This window comes from Ictidomys tridecemlineatus, chromosome 10, assembly GCF_052094955.1.
Source record: "Ictidomys tridecemlineatus isolate mIctTri1 chromosome 10, mIctTri1.hap1, whole genome shotgun sequence".
Lineage (NCBI taxonomy): Eukaryota > Metazoa > Chordata > Mammalia > Rodentia > Sciuridae > Ictidomys > Ictidomys tridecemlineatus.
Genome location: NC_135486.1, coordinates 13,666,893 through 13,685,402, shown reverse-complemented (window position 1 = coordinate 13,685,402; position 18,510 = coordinate 13,666,893). Strand labels below are relative to the sequence as shown.

General features: G+C 47.8%; 1 protein-coding gene across 11 annotated transcripts in view; it reads right to left on the bottom strand.

Annotated features, from left to right (window-relative positions):
- The window catches only part of Cacna1e (calcium voltage-gated channel subunit alpha1 E), a 444,235-nt gene that overhangs the window by 259,950 nt on the left and 165,775 nt on the right, over positions 1 to 18,510 (bottom strand). For 10 of the 11 annotated variants that reach the window (XM_078022436.1, XM_078022437.1, XM_078022439.1 and 7 more), the window contains exons 4-5: positions 11,559 to 11,665; positions 10,590 to 10,729 (exon numbers count right to left, since the gene is read on the bottom strand). The exons of the other annotated variant lie outside the window; for it this stretch is intronic. In XM_078022436.1, coding sequence (XP_077878562.1) covers positions 10,590 to 10,729; positions 11,559 to 11,665 — 247 coding nt within the window. The remainder of the gene's footprint in view (positions 1 to 10,589; positions 10,730 to 11,558; positions 11,666 to 18,510) is intronic. 11 annotated transcript variants of the gene reach the window in all.

Here is an 18,510-nt window from a genome sequence, read left to right as displayed (position 1 = left end):
AAGGTGGGATTCTAGAAGACACTGCGCTGTATTGCCGATGAAGCTTAAAATGAGAGGCTGGAGCAGTGGCTCAGGGTGCAGCACTTGCCCAGCATGTGTGAGGCGCTGGGCTCAAATAAATCAAATGGATCCATTGACAACTAACTTATTTTTAAAAAATAAAGTTTAAAACAAAGCCTTCCAACCCCGTGTTTCCTGTGTGATGTCTTTGTTCTTCTTGTTTATAACCACTGCAGACTTTATTCAAGTTGATTAAATTAGATGCACTCCTAAAAGGAAAAACGATATATCCTATCGATGGGCTTGTAGTAAATCTCGATCTTGACACAAAATAACAAGAAATGGAAAATTTCTAATTAGCCATAGCTTTATAATCTACAATAGGCTTCAGTGAAATTTGTCTCCGTGGTTGCATGTCTCAGAGGGATAAGTGGCTATACCAAGTGAGGTCCACGGAATCATATAATTTGGATATTTCAATTTTTACACCTTTCTTACCACACTGAAGGTGCTTTATGTACATTTTAACATTTATCTTCACAATATCACTGTTCTGGGGAAAGGATTATTGTTCACTGACTTGGTATTATGTGGCTCTCCTGTTTTGGGGGGTGTCTGGCTGTACAGTAGATATGCCCCGGGCTTTAGAATTGTTGGTGATAGAATTAAAAGGCCAATCCCACCCTTTGTAGCTATTTGGCCTTGATGGAGCGACTTCGCCCTTTTGAGTTTTGTTTTCCTTATCTGCAAAATGGAGGTGATATCAACCTTGCCTTATGTTCTGTATTTAAAATAATACAGTCCTGTGCTGCATAAAGAGGGTTCCATCAACAATGGGCCCCCGGATATCAATGGCCTGGTGAGGTCACAGCCATCTGCCATGCCTGCCTGATGATACACTGCCTAACAACGTGTGTCTCAGAAGTTACCCCACCGTTCAGCTATGCGTAGCTGTGTAAGCAACTGCATACGCGAAGCCCTCTACATTTAAAATAAGATGTGTGAGCTTAGGGTAAATCAGGAGTTGTCACCATCAGCACTGTCGCTATTCGTTTGCTTTTCATGAGACCTGATGAGGCAGCTAAGGCAGGTGTTACCTTCATCCCACAAATGAAGCTGCATAAAGGAAACTGAAGCAGAGCAGGTTTAGCATCTCCTGGGGCACAGAAGGAAGGCAGGCACGTGAGGGCCAGCACCAGCACCCAGGGCTCTGAATCAGTCAGCTCACCAGATTAAGCTCTGTCTCCACGTAAGTTGCACATATAAGTTCCAGCCAAATAATCAAGGACCTCACTTCCTAACACCTCACTCTTGATGGCTGGAATCGTAACCCAAAGGCAGCAGACTCCTTTCACCAAGGGGAATAGACCATGATCACACCAGGTCCTGGATGTGGGGTTACAGAAACAGGCTCTAAGACAGCTTGTCCATCCCATCTCTTTAAGACCCTGGAAGCAACTGGGTCTTAGTTTTCTCTTCTCTGAGAAAAAAATAAATGAGGGAAAATTGGGCACACTTATCATTCTCTCAAATCTAAACTTCAACGATTGAGCTTCATAACCTCAGACTTGGCCTGTCTTCCTGTTCTCTTTTGGAAGCACACCCTGTCTTGTCTGTCTTCTCATCGTCTGCACTGTCCCACCTCGCCCCTTCCCTCTGAAAACCACTCTGCCCTCGACATACCTGCTATTTCTCGACTTCAGTGACACATTAAATAATGCCATTGTGTCTTCACGGTTCACCACAGATCATCTGTCCTGGATTGTGGACCATATTTACAAACTAGACACAAGTGCACACATCTCTACCCAAACCAGGAGATGCATTTCATCCAGAGATTGGAAACTTAAAGTCCTCTTTTTAATTCACAATTCTATCTTGGAAACAGATAGCATGAGCATTGATGCTACACCCGTGTCTATTTTGTAAACATGCCTCTGAATTTTCACCCTCCCTCCTCTCTCTCCATATACACCTGGGTGCAGGAATAAGAACGTATACATTTCACGACCTCAAAATGGGAGCTCTAGGCCCAGGAGGGAAATTTCCATAATTTCTCTCCTTAAGTCACCCTGAGTGGAGGGAAAAAAAATAAGGGAAAAAAATGTCCCAAACTAAATGTCGCAAACCTGGGGATTTTGAAGCTCCCTTCCTTGCTGACACCAAAACCAATTCAGGTCCCACTCTATTCTCTCCAAAGGGATGACAAGAAGCTTTTCAGGAATGAGAAACCATCCAAGACACCAGTGTCTTACACTTAGAACATAGTAGGTGCTCAATAACTACCCAGTCAGGTGACCCCTGATGCATCTCAATATGGAAAAAAGACAAAGTTCATATACGGGGGGGGCGGAAAAAAAAAACTGGGCTCTACCCAAGGAGATATCCCAACTCAAACACCCAGTCAGCTACTAACTGGCACCCACCTTTACAGCCACTGGGTCTGTCCTCAGCACAGAGCTCAGGAAAGACCTTTAAGTTTCACATTTTGCCTCTTGCCTACCTCGTCCCCTGAACTGGACTCATACATCCTAAGACCAAAGGATAAAAGAAAACAAAACCCTGCATCCTAACCTCATCTTTTCCGTCTTTACGCCTCTGGAGGGAAACACACTGGAACAGCAACACTGTTCTGACAAAGGGCGAGATGCCACAGCAGCAAACTGCACTCCCGGCCCCCAACCGCCTGGAGTCAGAAAGGAACAAGAAGCCAGGGAGGAGGTGGAGGAGCAGCCGCCAACCCTGCTGGGAGGAAAATCTGAGCAGCGAAGCCCAAGGACTCCCAGAACTCTCCCTCAGCTTCAAGGCTCGTTCCCAGTTGTCTTCTGCCTGGCCTCCAAGTCCCTCCAGCCTCCTCACTCGGCCTCAGTTTCTCTGGATACCCCCAACTACTCTGCCCTGGCTCCCCTCCTCCCCGCTCTACCCACCTAGAGCAGAAAGGGCTAGCAAATGGTCGGCCTGCAGACTCCTGCCAGACTCCCCGATGGAGATGCCATATAAACCCCCAGAGCTCTGGCACTGTCACCACAGGGAGGTAAATTGGGCTGGGGGCCCCTGGGACTGCGTTCCCAACACCTCCCCCACATTCTCAGCACTAGAGAGACAATGCTCCCAGAGGAAAACTGTGCTTTCCTAGATCTTTAGCTGCTAGGGAAACTCATATGTTAGGGCAGCCTTCTTACAGAAAACCCGCTAAAAATACCTATCGATATATATTTAGCTCCAGATATTGTCCTCCTACCAACAGGCTTCGGGCTAAACCACTCTGCATATGCCACTGGCGAGAAGCTGGGGATGCAGGATGGCAGCTCCCAGCTCTTCTGCAGCACTGCCTTGGCTCCTCTTTCCCTTCTCCCCTGTTTCCTGTGTGTGTGTGTGTGTGTGTGTGTGTGTGTGTGTGTGTGTCTGCTTGATTTTGCACATTCTTTCAAACCAGAGCAAAAAATGCAGAGAAGGCTTCCTTCTCTTTTCCATGCCTTTCCTCAAGTGATTCCAAGGTAAAAAAAGAAAAGAAAAAAGACATGCAGCATCCAGAGTCAGAACTCGAATCCACCCACTGTGCAAAGCTTTCAGGGTTTTCCTGCTACCTCTGGTTCTGATAAACACTCCCTCCTTCCCGTGCAGGGCCTAACCTGGCTACACCCTGCCCTCTCCTGCAGCGTCTCTCACTATTCCATGCCCAAAGTTCCCGGAGTTGTCCTGCTGTCTGTCTGTGTTGTCCTGCTGTCTGTCCATACCTCTCTACCTCCAAGCTTCTGTACACAGCATCCTTTCTCCAAGCAAAACCCTTCTCCTTCCTTGTCCAGCTAAGTCCCACATGGAATGAGTCACATTCCATTTAAATGTTACTTCCTTCAAGAAGCTCTCCCCAGCACCCCAGAGCAAGGTCAGACGCCCTTCTTCTTGGTGTTTGTGATATGTGGCCCAACTGTCCCTGGTGGGGGGACGCTTACACTTACCCACCCACACCTAGCAGTGAGCCTGGCACATTGTAGGTACTCAACAATGTCTCCCAAGGTACTGCGTAGGCCTGGGGTGATGACCTTGACGGTGGGCAGACATGCCTGCCCACTTCCCAGGGTTTGCATTGTGTCCCCCGCAGTTGACGAGTAACCAAAGAGCTCATCTCTGCCTGCAAAGCTGGCAAAACTGAGGCAGAGCGTGCTCTGAGCTCATCTGCTTGTTTTTGATGAGAAAGTAGACTGTATCACCACCTAAGAGTAGCTCTGAATTCAAGAGTAGCTCTGTAACGTCACCAGTACTTTGACATACAATGGGAAATAAAGATTCCCTAGATGCAAAGGCCAGCACACCTTTTACCTTTACCAAGGTGGATCTGATAACAGAGCAACTACTGAGTGTCTTCCTGGCAGGTAGTATATACAGCTGAAGACACACAAGGGAAATAAGGAGTCTACACTTCTCCAGCAGCCCAGGGACAGCTGGTGCCATCTCAGAGCTCAGGGGGCAGTGTGGCTCAGGGAGGCTGCCCAACACTGAAGGCACAGGTCTGGGTTCAAATTCTGGCTTTCTCATATACAACTGATCCCCTTATCTGCAGGGGATCCATTCCAATATTCCCAGGGGATGCCTAAAACTGCAGATAGTACTGAAATCTACATATACTGGATTTTTCTACATACAAATACCTGTAATAAACTTTGATTTATAAAGATGTTAAGACATAGTCAAAGATTAACAATCATAACAAAATAATTAAATAGAACAATTAATAAAACTCACTCTAGTAAAACTGCCAGCCTCACTACTCTTGCAACTTGGGGTCATTGTTAAATAAAATAAGGGTAAACTGAACACAAGCACTACAATTCCCACCATGAAAGTGGATCTGTTAACAGAGCAACTACTAAGTATCTTCCTGGCAGGTAGTATATATAGCATGGATACTCTGGAAAAAGGAATGATTAATGCCCTAGGCAGGATGGAGCAAAGTGGAACAAGATCTTATAGTGCCACTGAAGGCACAGGTCTGGGTTCAAATTCTGGCTTTCTCACATACAACTGATCATTTTAAAACTTAAGTATTGTTTGTTTCTAGAATTTTGTATGTAATGTTTTCAGACCACAGTTGCCCACAGGTAACTGAAACTAAAAAGCAAAACTGTGAATAAAGGGAGACTATTATATATCAACCATTTAGATATGAGCAAGCCACTTAAATTGTGCCTTAGCTTACTCATCTCTAAAATGGGCCTGGGTAATAATTGAACCTAACAATTTTTTACCTTATGGAACCCCATTTTTGGATTAGAAAGAATATTTATAAAATGCAGTCTTTGGCGCACAGTTCAATACATGGAACTTTTATTATATGACAAATGCCAAGTGATGGCCACTAGCGGTAGTTTTCTCCTCCATTTGCCCCTCCCCCTCCACCGCCACCTCTGAAAGGTTGGATCTTCACAATCTATCTTGACCCCACCCCCCTCACCCAGGAAGCAATCGACATGTGGTGAGACTGAGAACACAGTAAGCAGGCCCCAGAGGACTGAAAGCCCAACACCTCTTAACTGGCCTAAGGAGTGAACCCCAGCTTCCATTTCCCTAAGAGATCAGAAGGTGAGCGGGCTGGGCAAGTGGAGCTGTGGACGTGGAACCCAGTAAGACCAAAGGGAAGGTGTGGTCACCTTTTGTCTCCCCCAGCCCTGGGCAGCTCTCGGCACTCTCCTCTGTATCTTACAGATGACGGGAGAATCTGGGAAAGAGCAAGTGTTCAATCTAGTTAGCATTTATTGAACACCAGCTGTATGCCAGACACTGGACACACAGAGATGAACAGGGGTCCTGAGACACAGGCCTGTTCTTGCCCATGGACTAGGAGTGCCCTTAAGTTTTATATTCCCCATCATTATCCATCCATTTCTGGTTCTATAACTTCTCATTAAGACTAATACATAACGGTGACTTCAAGTCTAGATGGCCTGACAAGTGTTTAAATAGCATCTCCTGAGTTGTTACCAATGCAAAGAGATGTCCAAGTTCTGTAAGACCAAAGTTTGTTCAATGTTAAATTAGATGAAGTAATAAACTCCATGTCTTTCAGCAGAAATCAGAGCACATTAACTTTGGTGATACTCAGTCCTAGTTTCCACCCCCCCTAACATTCAACAATCATAGTTTGGCTGAATAAATGATTGGGCAAATGAATAAACAAGCTAATTAGTGACAAAAGCAGCCAGACCTTCTCACCTATATTTTATATATCCACTGACATTCTACCAAGGGCTAAGTAAGATCCTTCTGTGCCACAGAGAGAAGTCGTGAGAGGAACACGTGGGCTCTTGTCCTCTTCAGACCATGCATGCAGCCCAGCTGAGGTCTGGGAACACTGGCCTGAGGAAGCCGCTAGCTGTCCCCCAACACACATGGGTTCAAGGGGACCAAAGGAATGTGAAATCAAAGTGCCCTGGGGTTTTGAGGTGCTGGATGGTGTGGGAATGAATAACACTGAAGAAGGAACTTGGATCCAGGAGATGTGGCTCAAGTCCTGGATCTAGTGCCTTACTAACAAGTCACAGCCCTCCCTGAACCTCAGTTTCTTCATTTGTAAAAAGCTTAAAAAGACCCTTTTTGTGGTTTGAATGCCCCTTCCAACATTAATTTAATTGTAACAGTATCAGGAGGTGGGACTTCAAGGAGGTGACTGGGTCATGAAGGCACCACCATAATAAATAGACTATGGCTGTTATGGCTATAGTGGGATAGTTATGGCAGGAGCAGGCTCCTGATGAATGCATGAGACCAGCTGATTTTGTTCTCTTTTTTGTGTGTGCATCCTGTTATGTGATGCCCTCTGCCATGTTATGACACAGCAAGAAAGCCCTCACCAGATGCCAATTTCTTGGACTTTGCAGCCTCTAGAGTTATAAGAAACCTCTGTTCTTTATAAATTGCCCAGTTCAGGTATTCTGCCATAGCAGCAGAAAATAGATGCACCTGTGTCTCAGCAGGTGGTTTCGGGACCTCTTGGGGACCCAAACCTGCACACACTCACATATCCTTTTTATGAGATTATGAAGATTAGATGAAATAATAAACGTCAGTGTACTTTCTGAACCATAAACACCCTCAACGTGTAGGCCCTAAGAATAATAAAGGGTAGACGGTCAAGACGGTAGTCAGAAGGTAGTGGCCCGGGCCCCCTAGCCAAGGTCCAGGATGAGAGGTCTTTTGCTGAGCCAGCTGCCTGACACTGCAGTACCATCTCCCTTCCCACCCTCCCTCCCCCGCCCTCTATCAACACCGAGAGCTGAGATGTTGTGCAGCCTCAGCTCTGAGGCATGGTGTCACGCTGCAGCATCTGTCACTCAAGAGTGCACGGAGTCAAATGTGAGGTGACACCTGGAGATGAGGTGGGAAGTGAGGGCTGTCAGCTGGGACTACTGCAGGTGCAGGTGTCAGGAAGGCAAAAGGGTATTGGAGAGGGGGCTGCCTGGGGCAGGGGTAAAAACCTCCAGCCCTGGATCAAAGGGCATGATTCAAAGCCCTGGCTCTGCCACCAAGAAGCTGGTGATCTGGGGCAAATGGCTTAACCTCTGGGAACACAAGGTGACTCACTCCTGAAGTCTGCTCTGCCTGCCTCTCCAGGTTGGCAATACAACACGTTTCTTCAAAAGGAAGACCACCCCGCCCCCGTGATGGGGGTGCCCCATAATGTAATATACCACTAAGAAAGAAAGGAAGAAACATGTCACCAATTAAACTCCAGCATGCCACCACTGCAAGACATAGGCCGGCTTCAGAGATGGTGTGCATCCTAGGGGTGGTGCAACATGGCAGATGGACACCCTGTGTGAACGTAGGACTAAACATGATCACCCACTCCAGAGGAGTAGAGCCTGTGGCCCTCAGCAGGGATGCAAGAGTGCCACCCCTTTGCCCCGAGTCCCTTCACATGTGAATGAATTAAGGGGAAGGAGACCTGTAGATGCTGGGCAGAAAGCTGAACAGTAGGTCTGGAGGGGGCCAGGAACAAAGCCTATTGGTTCAGGTGGAAAGGAGGGGCCAGCGAAGCCACCACACAGCCAGCAGAGTCTGAAGAGCCACTAGGAGGGGGAGATGAGAAGGCTGGGCAGAGAGCCAGAGGGGACAGCTGACCTGCACCAGCTCTCGGGCACCACCTAAATACACAGGCAAGGAACCAGGGCCTTCTCCACAAAAAAGCCCTGCGGTCCCCATGAATCCACTCCTTCAAAAGTGTGACAACCCTGACAACAGTCCACTTTGGTCTTCTCTTGTCCAGTCAAATGACCTGGTTCCTCACCTCCCTTCACCCATCACCCTTCTCAGACCCCACACCAGAACATCCACGTCCCCCTGTGAAGTACAGATGACCTGTGGCATCTATAGCAGGTGGTTTCAGGACCTCTTGGGGACCAAAACCTGCACACACTCACATACCTTATATAAAACGGCATAATATTTACACATAACTTATGCACACCCTCCCTCCCGCACACTTTAAATCATTTTAAATTACTTATAATCCCTAAGACCATTAAATGCTATGTAACGAGTTGCTCTAATGTGCTGCTTAGAGAATAATGACAAGGAAAAAAGTCTAAGCATGTTCAGTGCAGACTCAAGTTTTTTTTTTCCAAATATTTTCTGTCCCGGCTTGCTTGAAGCCACTACTTAGAATCCACAGACACAGAAACTGAGTGCACTTTACCCTGTCAAAACGTCTGGTAAAATGTGACATACAAAAGACATATGTTAGAGCATCTTTAATCATTATTTATCACAGCAAAAAAAAAAAACAGAAAGCAATCTAAGTGTCAAATAATCACAAAAACGAGAAGCTGTGTATGTCTATTTAACGAACTGCTCATCAGTCATTATAGATTTTTACCAAAATATGGAAGAAGATGCAAGATGCATGTACTCTATTGAGAAAGGCAGCAAAATCACAAGCATCGAAAAGAAAGCAAACACCCCTAAATAATTAGGAGTTTTTCTTAATCCTTGTTTTGATCTTTCTGTATTGTCTTTAGTGGACACACAATGGTTTAGAATAAAAATAAATCGACTGGACAAGAAATTTCAAATGGTCTCTGATCCATATAGAACATAGCACAAGCCGTCTTCACATACACACATGCACCACAGCACTTTTCTCCCAGACAGAATCATAACATTTTTAAATGGCTCAGATTCTCAGGTAGCCCTTGCTTACATGTTATTTATTGTAGAGATGTGTAAGACACTGTCCAGGTGTGCCGCATTTTCTATGACAGTGTACTTCTGCAACACTATGCATAAAATGTATCTTCATTTACTAAAGCATATTAAAATGTGGTTTTCTTTTTTTCTTTTTAGAAAAAATAACCTCTATAAGATCCTTTGGTGCAGCAACGGATGATTTTAAACATGAATGTCACCACTCTTCATCCATTCCCTTCATTAAAGTTGTCCTGCTCGTCAGCTATATTTTGATGCATTTTATCTTCAGCTATCTCACTTTCACTTAATCACAACTGGTCTAAAGGTTAAAAATATCAGTCTTGTTTCTCATCCACAAGACAGTGAACAGATGCAGTGGCTCCCAAGCCTTTCCTCTTCCCAGATTCTACCTCCCCCTACCCTGACTATTCCCCGGGGGAAGCTCCTCTTTTCTCCCCTCTCCTTTTGGTCAGTTCATAGTGGTGGCTCCATAGTTCTTCCAACTCAGCTTTCTGTGCCCTCTCTTCTTTGCCTCTCCAGGTTGTCTTGCTGTCTGTTAGGCAGCTGGATAAGGGAATTTCCATGCCGCACCCCTTGCTGCCACACCTACGTGGGACTGCTCCTCTCCCACGGGCCCAAGAGCCACTTGACACAAAGCCCCACAGCCACGGAAGCCCCATGCAGCCTGCCCAGCGCCACCACTGCCATGGTCCACTGCATCTGCTGCCAATGGCCCTGGGTCAGCCCCACGTCCTCACAGTCAATTCATATCCTAAGAGAGATTTATCAACTATTTAACTGAACCTACTGCCATCACATATGCTCGGTGACACTGGGTTGGTCCCAATATTATATTACTATATTAATTTCCAAGGAATGACTTGTCAGACATTTTAATGTAATTCAATTTCATTCTATTGATAAATCTGCAGATCATTAAAAAGTTTCATTGTCAGTACCTGAGTCTTAACTATCAGTTCAGAAAATATGGTTGGGGTCTTCTCCAAGCCCCAGGAAAACTGCGCTTGCCTGCATCTTTGGCCTCTTCCTGGGAGTTGCCTCCCAGGCCAGGGCAAGCTGCATGCTCCAGTGAAAGGCACCCTCCCAGGGAAATGGGTATTCAGCTAACCAGCCAACCAAGAATGGGAACCCAGGGCTGCCTGGGAGTCCCATGGTCTCTGCCTCATGCCACAGGCATTTCCACAGTGCCACAAATATTGCCCCTACCCCACACAAGGCTGGTCATCTAACAACCAGCCCCATGGGGAATCTTAACCTTAAACTTTTTCTTCTCCCCAGCTCCACAGTCTGCTCTCTTGCCACCTCTGGGCTCCCTGCACCAGCCATTTCATGACACCACAGGCTCCCCACATTCACAAAGAAGTAGAGTGAGGGAGAGGACTCACCCACTGAGGACCACGATGAAGTCCATGACATTCCAGCCATTGCGGAGGTACGAGCCCTTGTGGAAGATGAACCCCAGGGCCACAATTTTGATCCCAGCTTCAAAGCAGAAGATCCCGATGAAATACGGTTCTGTCTTCTCCTGTGGGGACGAGGAGCAAAGGTATTAGTAAGCAAGGACTGCACTTTATCAGATACCCACAAAGGCTCACCCAGGGCACCTCCCACCCAGCTGTGCTGGGTCAGCCCCATGCAGATAGAGAGGGAGGTGCTGAAGAACACAAAGAGACTGGGGCTGCAGATGTTCTGTGCCTCGTGGAGTACACAGAGCAAGGGGCCTGATGTAGAAATGGACAGGTGTGGGGCCACACCCAGGGACTAGACTTCTGCCCGCTGAAGGCCCCTGACAGCAGCCCTGGCTTTGCGCTGAATGAGCTGGCTCTCCACCACTGGTCTGCACACCAGCTGAGAACTTCAGGGCTCTCGTGCCCACATAGTCAGGCTGCAGCCACTCACCCACACATGTGGGTCTGAAGTAGTCTGTCTGCTCTCTTGAGGGGCAACATGTTAGGCAAGTAAATCAGTTCTTAAGGGAGAATTTGGACTTTGGCACTTAGCAAGCTCATAACCACCAACACACACACACCTTGAGCTTGCTTTTCCTCTCCCCTCCCTCCCCTTCTCCTCTCACTTCAAAAGTCCCTTAGGAAAGAGGAACGAAGCCCGTGGCCCTCGCACCTGCCCTTTTTTCTCGCCTGGCTGCCAGGCGGTGTACACACACCCGTCTGCAGTGCCCTCTCCTCCCTGTAAGTCCCAGTGGGGTTTGTTGCTAACTTGTCCCTCGGCAAAGAACAAACTCCTCACAGAACTGTCAGGGGGTGGGGGGAGCAGGGAGGGCAATGGAAACAAGGAAAGGGAGCCAAGGAAGAGGAAGGGAGGGAGAGAAAGGGCTAGAAAGACAGAGCACATACCAGTCTTCGGGACATGGGCGTCTTGTCATCCTCTGGAAGATGCTGCTCCAGGGCCAGGACGATGCAGTTGGCGATGATGGTGGCCAGGATCATGTACTCAAACGGCGTGGGGAAGGAGGTGTTAAGGAACAAATTCACCTGAGAGAGGGGACACCCCCCTCCAAGATGATGGTGCACAGAGACAAACAAGCTTTACCAACCCCCTGGGCCCTCACAGTTTGCATGATCCGCGTTAGCAAGCAGGACAGTGCGTGGTCCTCAGCATGTGAAACCTGGTCATTGGCACTGGTCTAGAACGCAAAGCATCTTCTCCAAGGGAAGAAAGTAGCCAAGAATAATAGAGTCGGGCACAGGGCAGATACCCAGCCACTGAGTGCATTCCAAGACAAAGCCAGGAACCAACCTGGGCGGCAATGGTCAGGGAAGAGGAGAAGTACGGTTAACGCTGTAACAAGCCCCTGGATTATGTCATCTTGCTTCAGCAGACACCCGGTTGTGATCATTGCCCTGTGGTCATTACATCTTTCTCTACAACCTCTGCTTGACCAAGAGAAAGAAAAGTCCCCTGGAAAAGAAACCATTCTCCTCATATGAGCCCCCTTCTACTTTAATATCAAACTCAGAAAAAATACTTCATGGGACCAGGAGAAGATTGCTTCATACACACCCCCACCCCACCCCTGCTTACTTCCTCCTCAACTTTGACCTCTACAGGGAACAGAAAGACGTGGCATGAGTCTGAACTGAATTTGGCAAAGCCCAGCTCTCTAGGAACCAATGTTCAAATCAAGAAAATAAATGTGGGTTTTTTTTTCTGTTCTATCTTTCTGAAGACAGGTGAGGGGGTCTCTCTGCCTGTTTGAAAAACAGGACAAGGACTCAAGTCTGGCATCCTGACTCCTGCAGGAAGATTCTGCTGCAAGCTCAGGGAGGTGAGGTGACTGTTAGGAAAGAGGGACTCGCTGGCTCCCAGAGCCCAGTCATTCTGCATGTTGGGATTTCATTCTGCAACTATTGTTATGACAAACTCACATAAGCCAGGGTCACTGGTCTTGTAGAGCAACCTGTGCTCTGGAAAATTCCAGAATCCAGGCAGAAGAGAAGAGAAGCAGACCTGGCCAAGGGAGAGAAGGGCAGACCCCATTCTCCTGTCTCCCTGCAGACCCAGGCTGGCTTGTAGGGTGTACCCAGGGCCTAGATCACTCCCTTCTAGTAAAAAAAGGGCAAACCATGAATATGTCCCCAAGAGCCGCCCACCTCATCCCTTCTGTGATATTTGTGTCAATGACAATGTTACATGAGCCCTCAGGACATCTCTGGGGGAGGGTTGGACACCAGGCACTCTGCAGGCAGAGGCCAAGTGTATATCTAGATGCCAGTGGCCAAACCAGTTGCTCTGGACCTGGTGCTAGCACGGGAGGCTGCAGGGAGAGGTGTCTGGCTGCATAGGAACCTCAAGTCCTTTTCCTTCCTATTTGGCAGTGCCATGTCCTCCCTCTGTCACTATGCATCCTGAGTCACAGGCACTCTCCAGCAGCTGACTGTCCTTCCTTCCCACACATCTTCAGCACTCACTGAACCTCGACCCCAGGGACAGCTCTGCGCACCTCTGCTTCCCTGTGGTCCAGCCACCAGATCTGAAAACTGGACCCACTGAGCTTGCTTCAGCCCTCCCAGTCGGAAGGGAACCTCACGGTGTGGAAGTCCCTCAGCACCCTGGGCACTCCCCCTCCACGCAGCACTCTGGACACCAAGACCAGCCCTGAGAGCTAAGCATGCTGCAGGCACACAGCCAGCTTGCACCTGCACCCTCCCAGGACAAGACCCCACACACACACACACACTGTCAAGGCCACCAGAGTCCACTGATCACAGAGGAGGGCTCCTCCCCATCATGGTCGGCTCTCAAATGTAGAGTGTCAGGGGACCTGGTATCTCACAAGACCCCTGAACAGGCTATGCTCTCCGGAGCCTGGTAGAAAGACCCAGAATCCACAGACTTATCTGGCAAAATGAAGATGAGAACATGGCAGAAACCACAACCGAGGAACCTCTGCCCAGTCCTGGAAGCAGCGTAGGAGGTGGGTCCAGAAGGGAACCGCTAACACGCCTGCAAGTCCCCAGTGAATGATAACAGAATGAGCACATTTAGGGCACCACTCCTACCGTGTAGGCTCTGAAATATGAGTGCTATGGGAGGTCGCCACAAAATAAATGAAGGAATGCCTGGGTTAAGCAGAGGTAAGCAGGATTTCTTTTAATACCACTGTGTGCAGTACACACACACACACACACACACACACACACACACACACACACACGACTGGGAACAGGACCCAGCATATCCCAGACTTGTTTTACCACACACCCCTTTTTCAGAGCATCTCTCAGAAGTGGTGTTCACAGCAACATACTTGGGCAGCCCTGATCCACAGGGCAAATCTCACTGCCAGTCCCCAAAATGAGGTGGAGAAGAAGGGACGGTGGCTCTGACTGGTGCATCTAGTGCCTCTTCCATATCATCCTCTGCCGCTGCTCTCAACAAAACTGTTCATAAAAGTATGGGGCTCACCTGGCCCTTCCCCGTGGCTAGAATGCACCATGCAAGCTCAGAAACCTGCTCAGTACATCTGAGAGCCGGGGCCTGACCTGGGAGGCAGACCTGGGAATGAGCATTTCCTCACTGAGCTACAGATGCCACTGGCTCTGGTGGCACTGCTTGGGTCTGTGATGCTTTGTTGAGTCTTCTTCCCCTAAGAGCCTGAGAGCGGTAACCACAGCCTAGAAGCACATGAATTCCCAGGTGCTGAGACTGCGGGCAAGACAGGTCCTGGCAGCTGTGCACCTCTGAGGACACTCTGCCCAATAATGCCTGCTCGATGGCTGCAGCTCCCCTGCCAGCCTCGCTCTCTGCCCTCACTCTCCCCTCCACAGTCTGTCCCTCCCCGCAAGGAACTTTAAGTTCATCTAGTCCAAATGAAGACGTGAGAGGCTTATCCGGAAAGTGCGGCCTTCACCCCTGAAGGACACTCAGCACAGGAGGAGGGCCCTTAGACCCAGTGGCTGATGAGTTAATTCCCTGTCACTGTCCAGGTATCCGATGGTTGAAAAGTCACAAGGTCTCCAAGACTAGTACTGCCCAAGGCCCCAGAGACTAGAATCAAAAGGTGGGAGTTGGGTAATTCACAGGCTCTGGAAGGACCCTAGTCCCCCTTCCTGTCCCAGACAAATCCTCTGCCTGCCGTCTGATGTATCAGGACCCATTAGAAGCAGCAATGCTTTGGCTTAAAATTTTACAATTGCACACGTCCTGGAGAGGGATGTCCCTTTGAGGTTTTGCAGATCGAGACCCTCAGATGAATTCATTCTAGGATGTACAGAATGTGAGGTGAGCCAGGCACGGTGACACCTGCCTGTAATCCTAGCAGCTTGGGAGGCTGAGGCAAGCAACTTAGCAAGGCCCTAAGCAACTCAGCAAGACTCTGTCTCTAAATAAAATATAAGAAAGGGCTGGGGACATGGCTCAGTGGTTAAGCACCCATGGGTTCAATCACCAGAACCAAAATATATCTATATGGTGAGATTTTGATGCGGAAACAAGATGAGACCACAGAGATCCCACGTGTCTGTGGGCTAGGTGAAGAAAGGGGAGGAACCAGAAAACTTTGGGGAGAAGATAGGTAGAAAGAAGAAAATAGCAACATGTCTGGGCCCCAGCCACTCACCATTGCATCTTTTTAAAAATTGTCTTAACCTCTTTTCCACTTCCCTTTCTGAGGAAACCATCAAGAAAAGACATCATACATCTTGGCACTTTTTCTGTCTCCTGTATAGCCTTTCTCCCCCCCTTCTGCTCAGGCTATGTCCAAGCTGAAATGTCCCTGTGAAATTTCTCCTTGTACCTCATTTCTCTTCACATGGCATTTTTTATTATTTATTTTATTTATCTCCCCACAAAAGTACAATGTAAAAGCAGGCATTTGCCAGGTGTCATGGTACACATCTATAATCTCAGTGACCCAGGAGTCTGAGGCAGGAGGATTGCAAGCTCAAGGCCAACCTCAGCCACTTAGCAAGCCCTATCTCAAAATTTAAAAATGGCTGGGGCTACAGCTCAGTGGCAGAATGACCCTGGGCTCGATCCCTAGTGCTAGGGGAAAAAAGAAAACAGGTGTTCATCATCTCTTTAGTGGCAGTGCTCAGCAGAGAGCCTGGTACATAGTAGGAGCTTAATAAATGTTAAATGTAGAAAGGAACGGTGAGGTGTCCCCTGGAGGAGTAGCTCCATGAAGGATCCATTGTAAACACAAGTGTGGTCACCGACTCTGGCTCAGACCAGGGCTCCTGCTCACTCCCATCTCTGCAGGCTGCCTCCCTTTCTTCCTGCCAGTCTTCATCACAATCACCAACAGCTTTATCTCCATACACATGAGACATGAGGCATCAGAAAATTACATTTATGAGAGATTAGGATCATGATTAAAAGCTTTGGCCCAGGAGTCAGACCACCTGAATTCGATTTCTGACTATCTCAGTGGCCTTGAATTGATTATTTAACTCTGAGCCTCGGCACTTTTATCTGAAAATGGGAATGCTACTATACATCTGATATAGCATATGGTGGTTGAAGAAAATAACTCATGAAACATGCTTAGCATAAATTTTTCTGTTATTAGAATTAGCATCAAATACAATGGCATTGATTAGTTTTTCTTTTTGGAAATAGTCCCATACCTCTTCAATATACTTATTTCCTTTTTCAAAAGCAAGTATCAAAGTTCTTCCTGGGTTAAAAGTGTTGTCATTTGCAAACTTAAAATTTTTATTTTACCCAAATGTGAATACAGTGATCACTCTCTGTTGGTATATAAACATATACATGAAAACAACAGGAATCTGCTCCAATAATGGGTAATATGCGATAACTACCAGAGGCTCTGCTGCGTCTCCAAAGGCAATAGCCTAGACTGCAAGTAATGGCCCCCAGGTTGAGCTAATGCACCTTGCAGGTGAGACTTGCAAAGGTCAAAGGATGCTCCAAGTCGCCATGGCCTCAAAAACAGCACCGATTCTCTGTCCAGGAATTCAATGACCTGCATTAATAATCTGTGCCTAATATAAAGCATATTTTGAAAAAGAATTTCCAACCCTGGGTGTCCAGAGCACTTGTGCTTTGAGATCCTGAACAAATGAGCTGATATCAGGAGCAGTGAGGCCTGGGGGCTGAGGGCAGATCTCCTTCACTCCTCTGTCACTGTCATCCAGCATGGCGCTTGACACAGAGTGGACATCCAATAACTGTTATTTAGTAGATCAACAAATTAATAATCATTTGATAAATGAAGAGCACAAGAAAGCCAGAGCCCAAAATCATCTTAGAAAAGGAATCCTACATTCTCTCTCCACTGTATACCCATTTGAACTTTTTGTACTGTGTACTACGGGCATATATTATCTGTTAGAAGAAAAGGAAAAGAAAAGAAACCAGCATGCACAGAAGGTCCCTTTAATGTTCAGAGAGAGAGAGAGACAGAAAGGGGGGAAGGGAGTTCTTCTTGAAGGAAGAAGGATAATGAGTTTTCTTTGGGTAGTGGGGCTACTTTCTCTTTCTTCTTTCCTCCTTGATCCATTGTCTGAATGTTATAATGAGCATATATTGATTTAAAATCATAAAACCAATTAAAGCAATATGTGTTATGAAAAACACCAAACCAATAGGAAAAAAAAAAACAAAACCCCAACCTGAGGGTGCAGAGGAAGGTGTTGGTCAAGGAAGTCAGTACAAGACTTCTGAGATCAAATGCCAGAGAACAAAGGGGTGGACCAGAAATGACCACGAAAGCACTTGGAATCCTGCAAAGAGGCCTCCCCTCCTGTCTCCGGCCTCTAAGAGCCTCCCTTCATAAACTTTCTTGGCAACCTTCCCAAACACCCCTTCTCTCCTCTCTCCCTCTGAGCTGGTTAATGAGGACTGGTGTGACTGCAGTTCTCCCTTCCCTTGCCTGTCTAGCAGCTTCAAGACAATCATTAGGGAAATGATAAAAATAGGTTCACTTATTGATTTATCTCCTTTACCCAATGCTCCTTCCTTCAACCAGTTGACTTGTTTCCTTAGCAACACAGCTAATTTGAGCAGCCCTGCTCGGCCAGCACACCTGTCATCTGCTCAATTCCTTCTTGGGCACAGAAAGCTGGGGCAAGGGAAAGGGCTGACCAATGGCTCCAGGGTGCTGGTCTTCTTGCCCCCAGCGCCCTGGCGGCTGCCTGCACCTCAGCCTTTCTCTTTCCCCCACCCAGCAGAGCTGCTCCAATCTCTACCTCTCAGGTTTTGAAGTGCAGGTTGGGCCTGGGAAGGACTCAGGCCACCAGCAGCAAATGGGGAGTGCCCCAGGGGACACCTGCACCTCCATTACCACCAGGATGCTGCCTGGGACCCCTGTGCTCTCAGAATTCACCTTCCGGAGCTCCTGACGTCACAAACGAAGAAGCTGAAGGTACTGAGAGCTGAGGGGCGCGAGGAGCAGGCGGGCAGGCAGAATGCGGTGTTCTCTGCCAGCTGCGGGCCTTAGGGAGGACAGGTGGGAAGCAGCCCGAGGCCATTGTGGACCTAAGAAACTCTTGGGGTTGTCTAGAAAAGCCCGCAATCTCTAGGGAGGCACAGCTCGGCCTTCTTTAGCCATGCCCTCCCATGCCCCCAAGATCCAGAATGATCTCGCCAAGGAGGCCCATCCCCTTTCCTCCCTTGAGCCTCCTGTTTGGGGATGTTTAATTCTAAGAGATGCAATAGTGTCAGAGGATGGTCTAGGTGCCTCTCTGCTCCTCTTTCCACCCCTCCCTGCCCACACATGATATCATTCTAACACGTGGTGTTGACTCAAAGAACAGTATATGGGGGAAGAGCCTCTCTCTCTCCTGCCATTCTTTCAAAAGCTCTACCCCAAAGAGATATTTG